At 33.8% G+C, this 14,515-nt stretch overlaps 1 protein-coding gene across 1 annotated transcript; it reads right to left on the reverse strand.

Annotated features, from left to right (window-relative positions):
* Positions 1-12,664: 12,664 nt before the first annotated feature.
* LOC108472497 (transcription factor bHLH61) lies at positions 12,665-14,224 on the reverse strand. Its single transcript, XM_017774035.2, has 4 exons — positions 13,490-14,224; positions 13,235-13,411; positions 12,973-13,140; positions 12,665-12,884 (listed from the first exon to the last, which is right to left on the reverse strand). Exons 1-4 carry the CDS (start codon positions 14,105-14,107, stop codon positions 12,798-12,800), a joined length of 1,050 nt encoding a protein of 349 aa, XP_017629524.1. The 5' UTR covers positions 14,108-14,224; the 3' UTR covers positions 12,665-12,797.
* Between the last annotated feature and the right edge of the window lie 291 nt (positions 14,225-14,515).

Consider the following 14,515-nt stretch of genomic DNA (forward strand, 5'->3'; position numbering starts at 1 on the left):
GTACCGTTTGGGGTGTGGATGGAGGATTTTAATCCCGCCTTAATTATTTTCTTTTATGGTATATTATTACTGAACGGCAATATAATGCTTATGGCTTACTTGAGTTATATACTCACCGGTGTTTGCTTGTCGCCATTTTAGGTTTCTGACTCGTCCTTTTTGCGTGTTCGTGATCGTCATTGGAGTCATCACACCGCTATCAACTTTTGGTATCTTTTTGTGTAGTCGGTTTAGGAGAACATTTTGGCATGTATAGGCTAATATGCTTTGTTGAACTTTGGTATGTAAACTTTTAGCCATGCGAAAATGGCATAAATGCTCGGTTGGATTTAGTTCTCCAATGTTAAGTCACAAGTCTTGGTAATTCGATTTCCATGTCTTATGCCATGGTTGATTATTTTGGTATTAAAATGCATGTTATGGCAATAGTGTAGTAGGGAGATGTTGGATAATGATTAGCCTCTGGTATGGCTAGTCATGATCATGATTTGTGACATGTATGATGAATCACTAGTTAGATCAAAGGGAAATCATGAAATAGGCATAGTTGCTTTAGTGACAGGTGCTGGCAGCAGCAGTAACGTGAGATTGAAAAATCACTAAAAATAGTAGGAATGGTATTAAATAGTAAATAAATTATGTAAATGTACCTTGATGAATCTACTTTTATATAGAAGAAACGAAATGGTCATATGAGTTATAAGTTAACAGATATTAAAGTTCTTGTGAAACAGGGCCAGAACGGTTTCTGGATCCCCTGTCCTGACTTTGGAAAATCATTGTAAATTAACCAGAGATAATTTGGAGTCATGCCATATATGTGTAGATTCCTCTCTGAGTCTAGTTTCTATAGAAACAAACGGCATCAGTATTGAAGCCCTGTACAGGGAGATATCTGATTCGTAATGCTCAAAGGTCAGTGTAGTCGATCCCTGCAACAGGGGAGACTTTAACTAATAAACTGTACCAATTGGCTTGACCAAAAATTCTAGAAAAAAATATATAGATGGAAATATGAGTCTAGTTTCATGGAAAATTTGCGAAACTGATTTTCGAGTTGTAAAACTCAAGTTATGAATTTTGGAGCGACTAGTACACAGATTGGCAGCTTGTCTGGAAACTCTCAATAAGTGGGTTGAAGTCTGTTAACACCTCGTGTTCGACTCCGGCGACGGTCTCGGATTCGGGGTGTTACATTCCCATTGTATAAGCCCCTTCCAGATTAATTTCCAACACTAGATTAACTTGCCTCATATGTCCCGAAAATAAAAATTCTTTGATGTTTCTTTCTTCGCTAATTGTCAGAAGGTTTCCCTAGGAAACCTCCCCCATTCCTTTTCGTCAACCAAATACTTGCCACTGTTATAACTCTTCTCACCAGTGCCCGTAATGAAATAACCTATCCCATTTCTAAATCATCCATTTCCCTCCTTAGTTTGATTGGGCAAAAGCTATCATTATGACCCAGGCAATCATACAAAAGCAAAATAGTGTAAGCTTCTTATAATGAAACCAAACATATATTAACCATATGCCAATTGAAATAGTTAATTAGCTTATAATTGAACAATTACTTATGATTGAACAAATTTTTTAATTAAGTACAAAATCAATTATTTAACTCAAAATAGTCCCCAAAATTATCAACTTGATCCACAAGCTTTCATGTGTAGCCCATCTTTTTTGCTGCATGTCAATTACATTTTCTCCAAGTTTTGATCAAATATTAACCATATGCCAATTGAAATAATTAATTAGCTTTGAATTCTAGTATCCGTACAACATATATTGTACTTGAAAAAAAAAATCATAATTCATAAAAATATTAATCATGCCCAAAGTTTATTGCATAATTTACCTAAAATTAGGTTAAATATGTACACTAGTAATGCCATGAACTATGATTATTAGTACCTTATCGTGGCTTTGAAGAAATGAAGTCCTCTTTTCAAGAACATTCATTGTTGAAGAAATATTTGTGTGAGAGTCTTCTTTTATGTGTTCTCTTCAACAAGTAATCTTGTTTTTCTCTTATTAATATTGTTGTCAACTACTTTATTGGTAAGGAACTCAAATACATGAATGAAACAAAAATAATTACTCAAAAAGAAAAACCAATAATAAAACAAGTTACTTGAACAAGAAACCAATCAATAAGATAAAATTCTAATACGTGTAACTATGCCACTATTTTTTAGATGAAGTGTAATTTTTTTCCATTCTTTCTTGTCACTAGAACTATCTAAACATCAACTATCTTTCAGATTGGAGTCACTAGAGGTTCTATGAGGCAACATATTCGGTGCTTTTGTATCTTGTTAAGAGTAAACAAATTATTGCACAGAAACGATACAAACCAAAATAAAAAATAGCCATAAGTAGTAAGTCGAATATGTATATTTGTAATGAGTATTAAACAATGAAAATAAAATTATTTATTTTTTCAAATTTAGTCAACAACTTTTATGTAGTTAGATAAGACTAAATTACCAAAAATAATTTTTAAATTATGAAAATATGCTGATTTTTAAAAAAAATTATAAGAATGCGTCGATTTTGGTAAAACGCTTTTTAAGGGAAACCCAGGAAAATGCTTCCAGCATATTGATAGAAAAACTCTTCCAGCTGGAAACGTTTTTGCAACATCAGCACTAGAAGTGGTAGCACCAAATTTTTCTTTTTAATTTTTGGAGCCACCTATTAGTGTGGAAATAAAACTTACAAAACAAGCTTTTATATAGACTCAAAGTCTCATTTCCCTTGTTTTCTTAAGTAATGTGGGATATGAGATATGTGTATATATAGACTCATGAATAAGTTTGCAGCTACTTCTTAGACAATGTTGGATTGCTTCATTAAATTGTGATATATAGACAATGTGTATATATAGACTCATGAATATATTCAATATAAATTTTGATTTTTTTGAAGGCATATAGATTATGAAATTTAAGTAGTCAATATGTGAATTTATAACACTCCAAACTCGGCCTAAATGTTACAGCCAAATCTGGAGAGTTACAATAATCATCTTCGAAAACTCCAACTTAAATTATTTGAAATTCAACAGTCGGAAATCATTGAAACAGTTAAACCAGCATGAAATTCCATACTTATAAACAATAATCCAAAATTATATATGCAATAGCTTAAATTCCTAAAAAAGGGTAAAACAACTAGAATAGAAATGAATAAGCTCCTGCCACGCCAACTAGCTTAAGTCTGTGGGTTACCTGTAAATCAAGCACACAACTAAATGAGTTTACGAACTCAATGTGCAACCTTAATATTCAAAAATGCCAAATACATATTCAGGTTTCCAGTATTCAGATAGTTATCAAAGTCAGGAACAGAAACAAAAACATGATATAATAGATATAGATACAGGTCATATAAGATACAAATGTAGATTTTCTACCCCCATCCTCTACACATCATCTCTTCCATCCCTACACACCATATAGTGATTGTATGTCACATTTAAAATGTTATAGGTTGGCCACCAGATCAAAGTGCGATAAATTGCCAAAATCGGATATGCATATATATATGTGGCTTAGCCACCAGAGCCGGCAAATAATTAAATTGCCAACACTTTCTTCTTTATCACAATTCCCGCCCTAATGTAGATGCAGATTTAACAGATATCAGATAGGTGTATATAGTGGTACAATTTTAGATCATGCTCATGCAATGCGGGTCACACTTACTTATCAGATTACATAACAAAATGTATACATAAATAACAGATCATCATATAACAGATTTCATTGCCTAATTCAGATCATACGGACCTTATGGTAGGCCTACGTTCGGTTCGAACGATGATTACAGCCTTAGAGAAATTTCTGATTTTTTGCCCACATGCCTATGTAGAATCACATGGCCTAGATGGCTGGCCCATGTGGTGCACACGGCTTGGCACATGCCCATGTGGCTCATCACAGTGCCTCACACAGTCTATTACATGACCATGTAACCCAAGTCAGAAAGTTACACAATTTTGTATACGGCCTAACACACGCCCATATGGCTCAAACCAGAGAGTTACATGGTCTAGAAGCATGCCCGTGTCAACCATTTGTGTGGCGTACAATAAAAAAAATCCTTCACACGGCTTGGACACATGCCCGTGTGAGCTAAGATAGAGAGTTTCATGGCCTACCACACAGCCTGGCACACGACTGTGTGGCATTGATAGTCATGGTTTCCGGCTTCCGCCATTCACAAAATCTCAGATTTCCGTTACATACCTGATGTAGATTCGACGTAGAAGCAATAGAAGTGACTACGAAACTTAGAAACGATAAACTAATTACCCAATCAACAACTTAATCGAAATAATTCGCACAATTTAGCACTCAACCAAACTATGTTGAAAACTTCGACGCAACTCCCAAAATGTAACTAACACTTATCCAAGAACAACAGCAATTGCTCGAACCTGAAGTAGTAGGAAGAACGTTAGGCGTCTCTAGATTTTCCCCTAAAAGTAGACATAACAACAACGCAATGATTGATTAACAGATTAAACACCAACTTCGAAGTTTGAAGAAAACCTCCAAACCCACAACAAACGAAACACCAAATGAGCAGAAAGAAAACAATAGAATCTCGCATTCGAAAACCAAAATCGACCAACAGAACGATATAATTCAGCAATTCATACAACAACAAAACAAAAAATCACAAAAAGAAGAGAAGGAATAACAATAGTAAAGAAGAAAAAAAAATGAAAGTTCAAGAAAAAAACATAAGAGAGAATTTTTTTTTTTAGAAAAACAATATTTAATTAATAAAAACAAACTAATTATCATACAATACAAAAATAATTCCTCATCACTTATACAAAGACTCAAACACAATACCAAATGGTATATAGAGGTTTAACCATTGAACCATCAAGCTCATTCTTAACATAAGTTTGCACAAAATTAAATTTAAGTTGAGAGTGCAAGGATAAAAGTTTGACAAAACAAATAAAAAAAGTTTTACAAAAATGCAACTTGAACGCCTGATCTCAAACACATGATTAAGGCTTTAGTCCCCAAAAATTGATACTTAATTATTGACAATGTTTAACAAACAAAAGCTCAAATTTTTGGGGCGTTACAGAATTGATTTTTTTCTTAAACTATATTCATCAAAAATCATAAAGTGGTTGTATTTATATGATTAATAATAAACTCGATGTCTTTTTTTAATGTTTAACTATTGTATTTAAAGTTATTGATTTATATGAAAAGTGCGAATTTAAAGTCTATATCTAATATAATAAAGAAACAAAGTGAAAAAATTATTTTTAAAATGAGTATTTAAAATTATTAATTTCCATGTTTCATACTAGTTAAAATCTATATTTGACATACTCAAAAATAATGTAATTTTTTTTCTAAATGTATATTTAAAATAGTTAGGCTGGACTTTAACTTGAAGATTTATAATTTTAATTGAAAAGAGTTATGATTTAAAGATAATGTTCTTTCTTCTTTCTTGCACAACTTTCAGTTTTGTCTGTTTTTTGATATGATTTAGTGCTATATATTGGAAATCAAAGTTCAACACTTGTTACAAAATCTAGAGTTGATTTGAATTTTTTATTTAAATATTATTGAACGATTAAATCGAAAATTGATGGGTTAGTCAGTTTTATCATCAATCTAGATGTTACAATATTTGTGATTTTTTATTTAGTCACACCAATAAATTTAAAAATTGATTTTAACAATGTTAATAATTAGACTTGTATTTTAAATTCAATAAATAGAGAAACTAAATTATTTCAAATAAAAATAAAAGACCTAAATTCCAAACTTATCAATAATACAAGGACTTCAATCTATTTTAACAAAAATAATAATATGTATAGACGAAAACAAAAATCAAGATTTATCTTTGCATAAAATACTAGGGGGCCATACTCTTCCAAATTCTCTAGGATTTGGATCTGTGATACTAAAAAATTGGTGGAAAAAAAAGATTTAAATTAAATAATTTAGGTTTTTATCTAAATAAAATAATTATTTAGGCAAAGTGGTGGATTAAACATATTCATAAGTCTATATATACACATTATCTATCTATGTCACAATTTAAGGAAGCAATCTCATATTGTCTAGGAGCAAGCTGCAAACCTATTTATGAGTCTATATATACACATATCTCATTGATGGTCGCTAAACTGACTAAAAATTTGACTAAGGCAAGCGCACCTATCAAACAGTAGTATAGTTATGGTAAGACCGGAAACATCGTATCCACAAGGACTAAAAGTACTAGTAATTACTATCTTTTTATTATTTAGCCTAAGAATTAAAAGGATGTTTTTAAACTAAGATTAACTATCTAATTAACCGAGAACATGACAAAGATAAAAATTGGAAAATACTTTTAGAAAACCGATGGAGAAGACAATACCCAAGGAAGAATCCACTTAGACTTCACTTATTACTTCTGAATTAGACGATTTATTCACTTGACTTAATCTGTAGAAATCCGTAGCTTATGTTAATATCTCTCTCGAGCCCAAAAATAACTGACTCTAGGTTCATTAATTGAAATCTCTTTCTAATTAAAACCCCTATTGTCGCATTAACTCGATCTATGGATTCCCTTATTAGATTTGACTCTAATCCAGTAGATTTATGTCGTCCTATCTCTGTCTTCGAGTATTTTTTGCCTTCTACTCTCTGTCCCCCCTTTGATCCTCTTCTCGTGTGCTTAAATAGACTTTGGAATGCCCAAAATAGCCCAAAATTAGCCTTTTCCGAGTAGAATTAAAATAGGTCTCGACAGGGACACGGCCATGTGGCACGCCCGTGTGATGGTGCTCAGGCCATGTGTAATTCTGACATGGTTTTAAGTTGACACGGTCATGACACACGGGTATGTGGCCTACCCGTGTGTCTCACACGGGTATGTGGCCTACCCGTGTGTCTCACACGGGTATGTAGATTACCCGTGTGGAAGTGTCTAGGCCGTGTGAAGCACTGAAATAAACCTATTTTGTCCGTTTTTGGCCTTTTTCTTGCACTTTTCACTTTCCTATGCTTATCTGGATATAAAATATGAAATTAAAGGATTAGGAGCATCAAATCCACTAAATCTTATGATAAATCATCCAAAAATATGCCAAGCATGGGATTAAATTATGTTACTTTTGAGGTTTATCACTCATATCCAATATTGCTAAGAAAACAAGGGAAATGTGACTTTGGGTTTATATAAAGACTTATTTCGTAAGTTTTATTTCTATACTAATAGGTGACACAAAAAAAAAAGGTTTTTCCACTTTTAGTGCTTATATGGCAAAAATGTTTCTAGCCGAAAATATTTTACCAAAATTGGCCCATTCTTGTAAATTTTTAAAAAATCAACCTGTTTCTGTAATCACATACTATTTATCATGTTTCAGGGTAAACAAAACTAGAAACCAACAAATTAAACTTCATACGACAACTACGACCTTAAAAACATTTGATAAAAGAAACAAAAGTTCTATACCCTAGACGCTCTAGCAGTTACTATCTTAGCATAAGCTATTTTAAAGTAAAGCTATTGATGGGGATAGAGGTATGATGCTCTTCGAAGTTGGTTGATTTATTGGTCACGGAAAAAAAGGGATAAAATTTCGAACAAACATGCATATTAAATTGAAATGGAGAAAAAGAGAAGGAAAGTAAAAAAGAAAAGGAAAAAAGGAAAATTAAAAGAAAAAACAAATAAATTACTCAAAAAAAAATATTAAGATTAGATGTATAATTTGACGTGTAACACCCCAAACCCGGCCTAGACGTTATGGCTGAATCTAGCGATGTTACATGGAATGAATTTTTGAAATCGAACTTGTCAAGTTAAAAACCGTTCCAGTTTAGTAGCTTTTATTTAATTTGAAAGAATGTGCTCTAGGTGATTTGCCTCAAAACTTGTCTTTTAAGTGGAAGCTTTTGTAACCAACTATTTTAGGAAAAACCATTTTTATTTACAAAAACCTTAGTTTTTTTTTAGAGAAAACCCGGGTTTTGTTGAGTTGCAATTTAAAGACCCATAAGAACAGTATAAAGTCCCAAATTTTAAACCAAACAGTCTAAGTCCAATATTTACATCAAACCCACCAAATAAGTAATAAAAACTAAAAATTTATGGAAACAGTCTAAAATTTATGTGTGACCACCGTCGAGTCCTCCGTCGTTCTGACCCGTCAAGTCTGGGGATTACCTGTATAGATTAAACAGAAATGGTGAGTTTTTGCAAACTCAGTGTATAATCCCCATAGAAAACAAGCATATAGATCATATCAGAATACAATCAAATATAGTATGGGCCTGAGCCCATTACAAATTTGGTTTGGGCCTTTGCCTAATTGGATACAGCTTCACAATTATATTAAGGCCTTGGCCTATATTAGATACAGAATGCAGATACAGTAAATCAGAATCCTACCCATCAGCCTCTACATGCCATCTCCGTCCAGCCCTACACACCATGCGGGATTAAATCAACCCACCCATCCCTACACACTGTGCTGTACCGAAATGCGGCACATAATTAGAAGGTTACATCTAAACTGCCAGATAACAGGCTTAAAAGCCTTTCAGATACTTCCTCCAAATATCATCAACCCACCCCAATGCAATGCAACATACCATAAATGACATGCAAATATGCTAATAACAGAACATTCATTCAGTTCAGTACAGACATCATGCTCAGTCAGGCACCCCTATAATTAGATCACATAATTCAGGGTCTACGTGAAGCTTACCGACCCTACAGTAAGTCCACAGCCAACTAGGGCGACTAGTGCAACCTTACAATATATTTTAGAAGAATGAGCTCACACGCCCATGTGGCCTGCCCGTGTGGGCCCACATGACCCAAATTGGCCTTGGCTGTGTGGATCACATAGCCTGACCCAGAATCTCACACGCCTGTGTAGTCTTACTCAGTGTAGCCTGTGTCTCGCACACGGCCTATCTGGCCACCACACAGCCGTGTCATGCGTGCACAGCCTGGCTCGTCGATCACACGCCCGTGTAGTCTCACTCAGTGTAGCCCGTGTCTAGCACACGGCCTACCTGGCCATCACACGGTAGTGTCATGCGTGCACGGCCTGGATCGTTGATCACACGCCTGTGTTCCATCACACGGCCTACCACACGGACGACCACATACCTGTGTGGCGTCGACAGTAAGCTTTTTTGACTTTTCGTCAAATCCCGTTTTCTACGTTTCGGGTACACACCTGGTTTCGAAAAATGATAAAAAAATCCCCGAGTGCTCCAGAACCCCCAACACCTCGAATCAATCGATTACAAATTAATACGGGAAGAATCTCGATCCTTGCAATATGCGAAATGTGTAGCCCACGATGCACAAAGGAACGAAAGGAAAAGAACGTAAGAAGAAAAAGATAAGGGAAGAGCAGAGTTGCGATAGGATAGAGGAAAGGGAAAAACGACAGAGAGGAAAAGGAAATTTTGCTTAACGTCAGAATTTTTAGGAAAAGAGGTCGAAATTTTGCAAAAAGAAATTAATCAAGATAATTCCCAACTCTCCATATCCCTCAAATCTCTCCACTCAACCCATTACCCAGAATTTCTATTTAACCGAAACTCTCTCGGTCAAATGAGCAAAAATAACATTCTTGCTCGTGTAGGGATTCAAACACAAGACCTCGAACACACCAACACATATCTTAACCACCAGACTAGCAAGCCCATTCTAATGTGAAAGTACAAAGAATTAATATAAGCCCACTCAATACAGTTAGGGCTTATTTTCAAAAATAACCAAAATTTGTCAAATGCAAGGCTTGAACTTGGGACCTCTTACACACCTAGAACACTTAACCACTGAAACAAACAGACAATTATATCAAAAATTTACAAAAGCCGAAAATCAAATTTTTAGAGCGTTACATAACGTAAAATTTTCATTTGAAATGATGATATTAACATGCTACATAAGTTTGTTATCACACGTTAATGATGATCATAACGTAACAAATTAATAATATAATGACTGTAATAATTATTAAAAGTTTAGTAATCAAAACATAAACAAATGCAAATATTAAACTTGTAGTTTACTTATTATAAAATCAACATTCATGTTAGAATATTAAATTTGATTATTTACATTTGTGCTCAAGTTTGACTTTTTGGATTTTCAATAAATTAAAAATAATATATATTAAAAAAGAAAGGTTAAAATATGTTGTTAGTCTCGGTATTGTTGGAAAATATGGACATCACATATATAATAAGGGTAATTATATGTTATTATTTATTATCATAATATGTTAGCCCAAATTAAAAGTGATATAATTTGGTTAAGGTTTATTGGGCTTTAATTATTAAATAAAGTATGAGTCAAATATATGTAGATAATCTAATAACTAATTTGAATTAATGATGAAATTAGGGTTATGTGCAAAAGTTATATATTAGGGTTATGATCCCAAATTATATATTAGGGTTATGTGCAAGAGAGGGTCACATTCTCTAAATTTCTTGTGATCAAAACCTCACGATCCATAAATTTCAAGAAATCAGTGAATTCAGGTATGTTTCTGAATCTAGTTTTGTTATTAATGATTTGATATAATTGATCCTGATTTATAGTTTTAAGTTTTTATCAGATTTTGTTTTATGGTTTTAATAGGTATTTGTATAGAATTTAAGATTTAGTCCTAGTACTTTAAAAGTTAAAAAATAAATCCTCTTTATTTTTTAATTTAAAAATTCTAGTTCAATCATTATTGATGTTGTTTGAATCAAACTGGTCAGTTGGATCAGTTAGATCAGTTTGGAAAGTGACTTTGAACCAATTAGATCAAGAACCAGTATGAATTGATTGAACCAACAGTTGAACGAGATTTTTAATTTCTTTTTAATTTTTAATCGAACTATTTTCTGTCAAAATTTGTCAACTTATCATATTTATTTTCTGTCAATCATAGGCAATGTCAAGTGAGAACAACCTAACCCAAATTTCAAGTTGACAAATTTGAGAGCTTATAATTTTAACAATTAGATTGAAATTTTGCAAAAAAAAAAAAGTAATAGGACTGAATTTTTTAAATACAAATACTAAATCTAAATTTAGTCTAAATACAAAACTAATAACATATTTTAACTAAATAGAAGAACTTATTAAACTCACAAACTATTCAACCCAATTAATAAGATGATTGTACTTTGTTCGCTTGAAAAGTTGGAACTCAAGTCACGATGATTGAGTCAAATTTGAATTATGTTCAATACGCATCTAATTAATCTAGTGTTTAAATATATGGCTGCCTATATGGAATTTTAGATGGTAGCAGTCTTAATACCTGATCAGTTAATTCTAATGCAGATTGCAGGTAAATACTAAAAACAAGCGTACATACATATAGCATTATTAAGATAGTTCATCATAAAGAATTATGTATCTCTTAAAATAGATTCCTTTCCAGCCGTGGTCTAATATGCTCTAGGTAACATGTCTGAGAATGACAGGCTCTTCGCCATTAGTAGAATATATTTAAGTTTTTGCTTTTCAATTTCCAGAAGAAACTATATGCCAATTATAGATTATAGATTCAGGATAGTGTGTAGAATTGGAAATCATGCTTCTTTTGTGGAACAACTGAAGTATGTATGATGTCGAAAAGATTGTGCAAACAGTGATGATTGCAGAAGATATTACTTGTAGGTGTAGTTTCTGAACTACTGCAACAATGGGGATTCTCTCTGTATTGTTGAATTGTTGTTGCTGATTCTAACTATGCAGGTGCAGAGAGAATCAGATGCTTAAAAAAAAACCATCGTTTCCCTGAACTTGTACAGCAACTAGATTCTCCTGGTATACATGAATGATTTCAATGTAGAAAAATGTGAGCTTTCAACTGCTCTTGATTGAGAAAGTTTTAATCATGCTTCTTGGGGAAGGAAAAAGGAATGGGGGGAACCATGCTGAGAATCTATATTGGCCAAAATCCAACTCGAATCGGGCCAGGCCTATTGGCTGGTACTTGAACGGGTCTCGTATGTATAATAATACTCGTACTCACATCATCCTTGTATAAGATTGATTAGTCATTAGGATAATTGTAACAGGGAAAGTGAGTTAGAACATGTGCGGCTGCTGTCACGGGCATTGATTGCATTTGTTGCCGTACAGCCATGAAGTCACAGTTTCCTTTCTCTCACTGCCTAACAATGAAATTAATAATTAAACTAACATAGAGACAAGAGCTAATATTTAGAACCCAAAAAGGGGAAAGAAAAGAAAAAGTGAAGAACTTGAGAGAAATAAACCTATTTCAGATGACTATTATCCTTTTAATTTATTATCAACTGTTGGCTCCCGCATAATTACATTTCCAGTGAAAATGATATTTGCTTTTTGGCCTGGTGAAGTACTGCATTTATTAGTTTGATTTAGCAATAGGATGTGTAATATACTTGTTCAGAGATTAAAGGACTAGTAGTCACCATCTATTTACCTCTGAATTTTAATTATTGATTGGCTTATGTCTGCTGCAGCAATTAGAAAAGAATAATTTTAGTTGTATTTTAGACAAAAGAACATTAGTAGGCCACTGGTTTCTGCACAGTTGTCCCTGACCTGATTCCATTCATTCCATTTCCATTGAAAATATGAAATTAATGATGGGTTTTGAGTCAACAGTGATTAATAATGGGAAAATATTATTACAGCAATTGCAAATCCTTGAAGAACAAATTCAGAGAAAATTTAATTCCTATTAAGCTTTGTTAGATCATCATCTTATTCTCCTCCTAATGATTCTACAGACATCTTCCTCCATAGCCTGCATTTCTGAACAATGCTTGCTTTATGTCTTCAGAGCTTATCAATGTCCTCTGCTCTTCTACCTAGTACATTACATTGGAAGAAATGCACATTATTGGGAAACAACCGGTGATTTTGCGAATTGCAATCAAACATAAAATAAACATATACCTCTGAACAAGAAGCTTGCATTGAAAAATCATTGAAGCAACTTATAACACACTGTTGAATCTCAAGGCCTAGTGCTTCCAATGTGCTCACTGTAGATAACAGCAAGCCTGGTTTCGTTGCACAGCAGATATCGATTCGAGTATCTGTATCTCTCCTCTCTACATCAAACTGTGTTTTTGGTAACAGGAAAAAAGAATCAGTAAAGGTGCAATGTCTTCAATTACATGTCCATATAATGGTTAATATTAGAAACCGACTATACCTTTGGGGAATTTCTCACCAATACTTCATCTGGCTTTTGCTCCTTCAGGTTCTTCAATAAACTCTGTTGATTAATAATAATACCCTCTTTTGTATCTTCTTCCTGCAACTTATTAATCCTTTCTAGAAGCTCTTTCATGTAATCTATGGTATCTCCAAGTATAGATGTTCTATCCATCTGTTCATGTTCACCATTGTTTGGATCAGTTGCATAAAAAAAGTGTTAACAAATTAGGGAAAAAAAACCAGGGGTCACCTTGCTGATCTTGGGGACTATTGATCTCAGCATTGAAAGCCTGTCATTCAGTCGCTTCCTTCTCCTTCTCTCTGCCATTAAATTCTTTGAAGGCTGACCTTCTAACTTTTTTGTCTTAGCCCTTTTCTTGCCTAACAACAAGTCGCCCATGTTGAAACCCTGAATGTTGCTGGTTTGCTCAATCTCGACTTTGCAGCTACTCTTTGTTTCTTCCAAGCTGTGTTGTTGATGATCAGTGGTAAGAAGACCAAACTGATCTTCATCATCAACCATGGATGGGAAGTCTTGTTGAGTAGCTGGGAAAGGAGATGTGTGGGGGTGGACGACATTGACGTTGGTGTACGAAGAATCCATGTCCCGCACTGTGAATCCATCAACAAAAGGGTAGGGTTGATCACTGAAAGGACATTCAAAGCTGGGGGTTTGATCAGGTGGTGGTGGTGGAGAGAATGCAACAAAGGAGAGATTTGATGTAGCCAAAGTTGGATTCTCATCAAAAGAATCAAAGTTCCATGAGCCATTAGGGAGGAACTCAGTCACCCCAGCTGAAAAAGTGGTCCAACTGTCCCTTCTTGGAGCCAATAGCTCCTCCAGGAAACCATGCTGTGAGAGCTCCATTTCCCTCTCTCTCTAAAAAAGTTCCAATGAGAACTGATCTGAACAGGGGAAAAAAAGGGAAAGCTTAATAACATGAAGTTGCCCTAACTTAGAATATATAGAGACTATTTAAATAATGATGCTACTTATTATAATAGAATATATGAACACATTAACAATGGAATCTGCTTCTTTTTCTCTTTCTCTCTCAAGGTAAATTCGTCCTTTTCACCGAAATTATCAATCAGACAAATTTAATATTTAATATCCAATTCCCTGAAAAAACTTTGACCCACAAATCTTCTGTCATAACCAAAAAAAGGTGGCTTAACATCATACTCTGTCAGGTTCTTTGTTCATTTCATAACCCCTCTTTTATCACTATTATTGTTTCTAATTTTATCATCACAAAATTATTAATGCAAACCC

Source organism: Gossypium arboreum, chromosome 11 (assembly GCF_025698485.1).
Source record: "Gossypium arboreum isolate Shixiya-1 chromosome 11, ASM2569848v2, whole genome shotgun sequence".
NCBI classification, from domain to species: domain Eukaryota; kingdom Viridiplantae; phylum Streptophyta; class Magnoliopsida; order Malvales; family Malvaceae; genus Gossypium; species Gossypium arboreum.